This window comes from Penaeus monodon, chromosome 19 (assembly GCF_015228065.2).
Source record: "Penaeus monodon isolate SGIC_2016 chromosome 19, NSTDA_Pmon_1, whole genome shotgun sequence".
Lineage (NCBI taxonomy): Eukaryota > Metazoa > Arthropoda > Malacostraca > Decapoda > Penaeidae > Penaeus > Penaeus monodon.
In genome coordinates, this window is record NC_051404.1 from 46528856 (window position 1) to 46529518 (window position 663).

A 663-nucleotide genomic window follows, 5' to 3' on the forward strand; every position below is an offset into this window, starting at 1 on the left:
CCCATCTAGCACTGATAAATTCCTGAAGCTGTTGCCTTATCCACAGGTGGATCTTGAACGCAAGGTCACTACAGAAGAAGCAGAAGCCTGGTGTAAGGAAAATGGAGATCTTCCATATATTGAAACTTCGGCAAAAGATGCCACAAATGTAGAAACGGCCTTTATGATGTGCTTAAGACGATGGGCTAACATAGATGGCCGGCAGGTAAGTTTGTTGAAATCTACAGTGTTCATTTTATTGTCGTGATTATTGCATATGCATACAGATGACCAGAGGTTGTCCTGTGGGTCACTGTAAGTTACTGCACAAATACATATTGAAGGAATCTCCAAGGTTAGTGCATCGTCTTGATAAATATTGAAATATTTGCCATTTAACCAATTAGCTCATTGAGTAATTACTTCTTACTTGGCAGTCTGCAGTATTTTGATATACATTTTTTTTTTAATCTGTTCTAACGTTTTTTAATATAAATCTGGTCATTTCATAAGTGCGTACTAGTTATTCACTAATTCAACCTTTCCCTCATTTTGAAGGAGAGAATGCCAATGCCAGACACAGTTCAGCTAGATGGTGATGGCACCCACCATCGTCTCTGTGCATGTTCGTCGTAAGTTAGAGGTATGTGATGAAGGGATATTAGTAAGATTGCTATTCACTAA

The 663-nt window shown here is 38.5% G+C and overlaps 1 protein-coding gene across 1 annotated transcript in view; it reads left to right on the forward strand.

The window, feature by feature from the left end:
- LOC119585266 (ras-related protein Rab-9A-like) overlaps positions 1-663 on the forward strand; it is a 10572-nt gene that overhangs the window by 8595 nt on the left and 1314 nt on the right. The window contains exons 5-6 of the mRNA XM_037933941.1: positions 47-205; positions 538-622. Coding sequence (XP_037789869.1) covers positions 47-205; positions 538-615 — 237 coding nt within the window. The 3' untranslated portion in view covers positions 616-622. The remainder of the gene's footprint in view (positions 1-46; positions 206-537; positions 623-663) is intronic.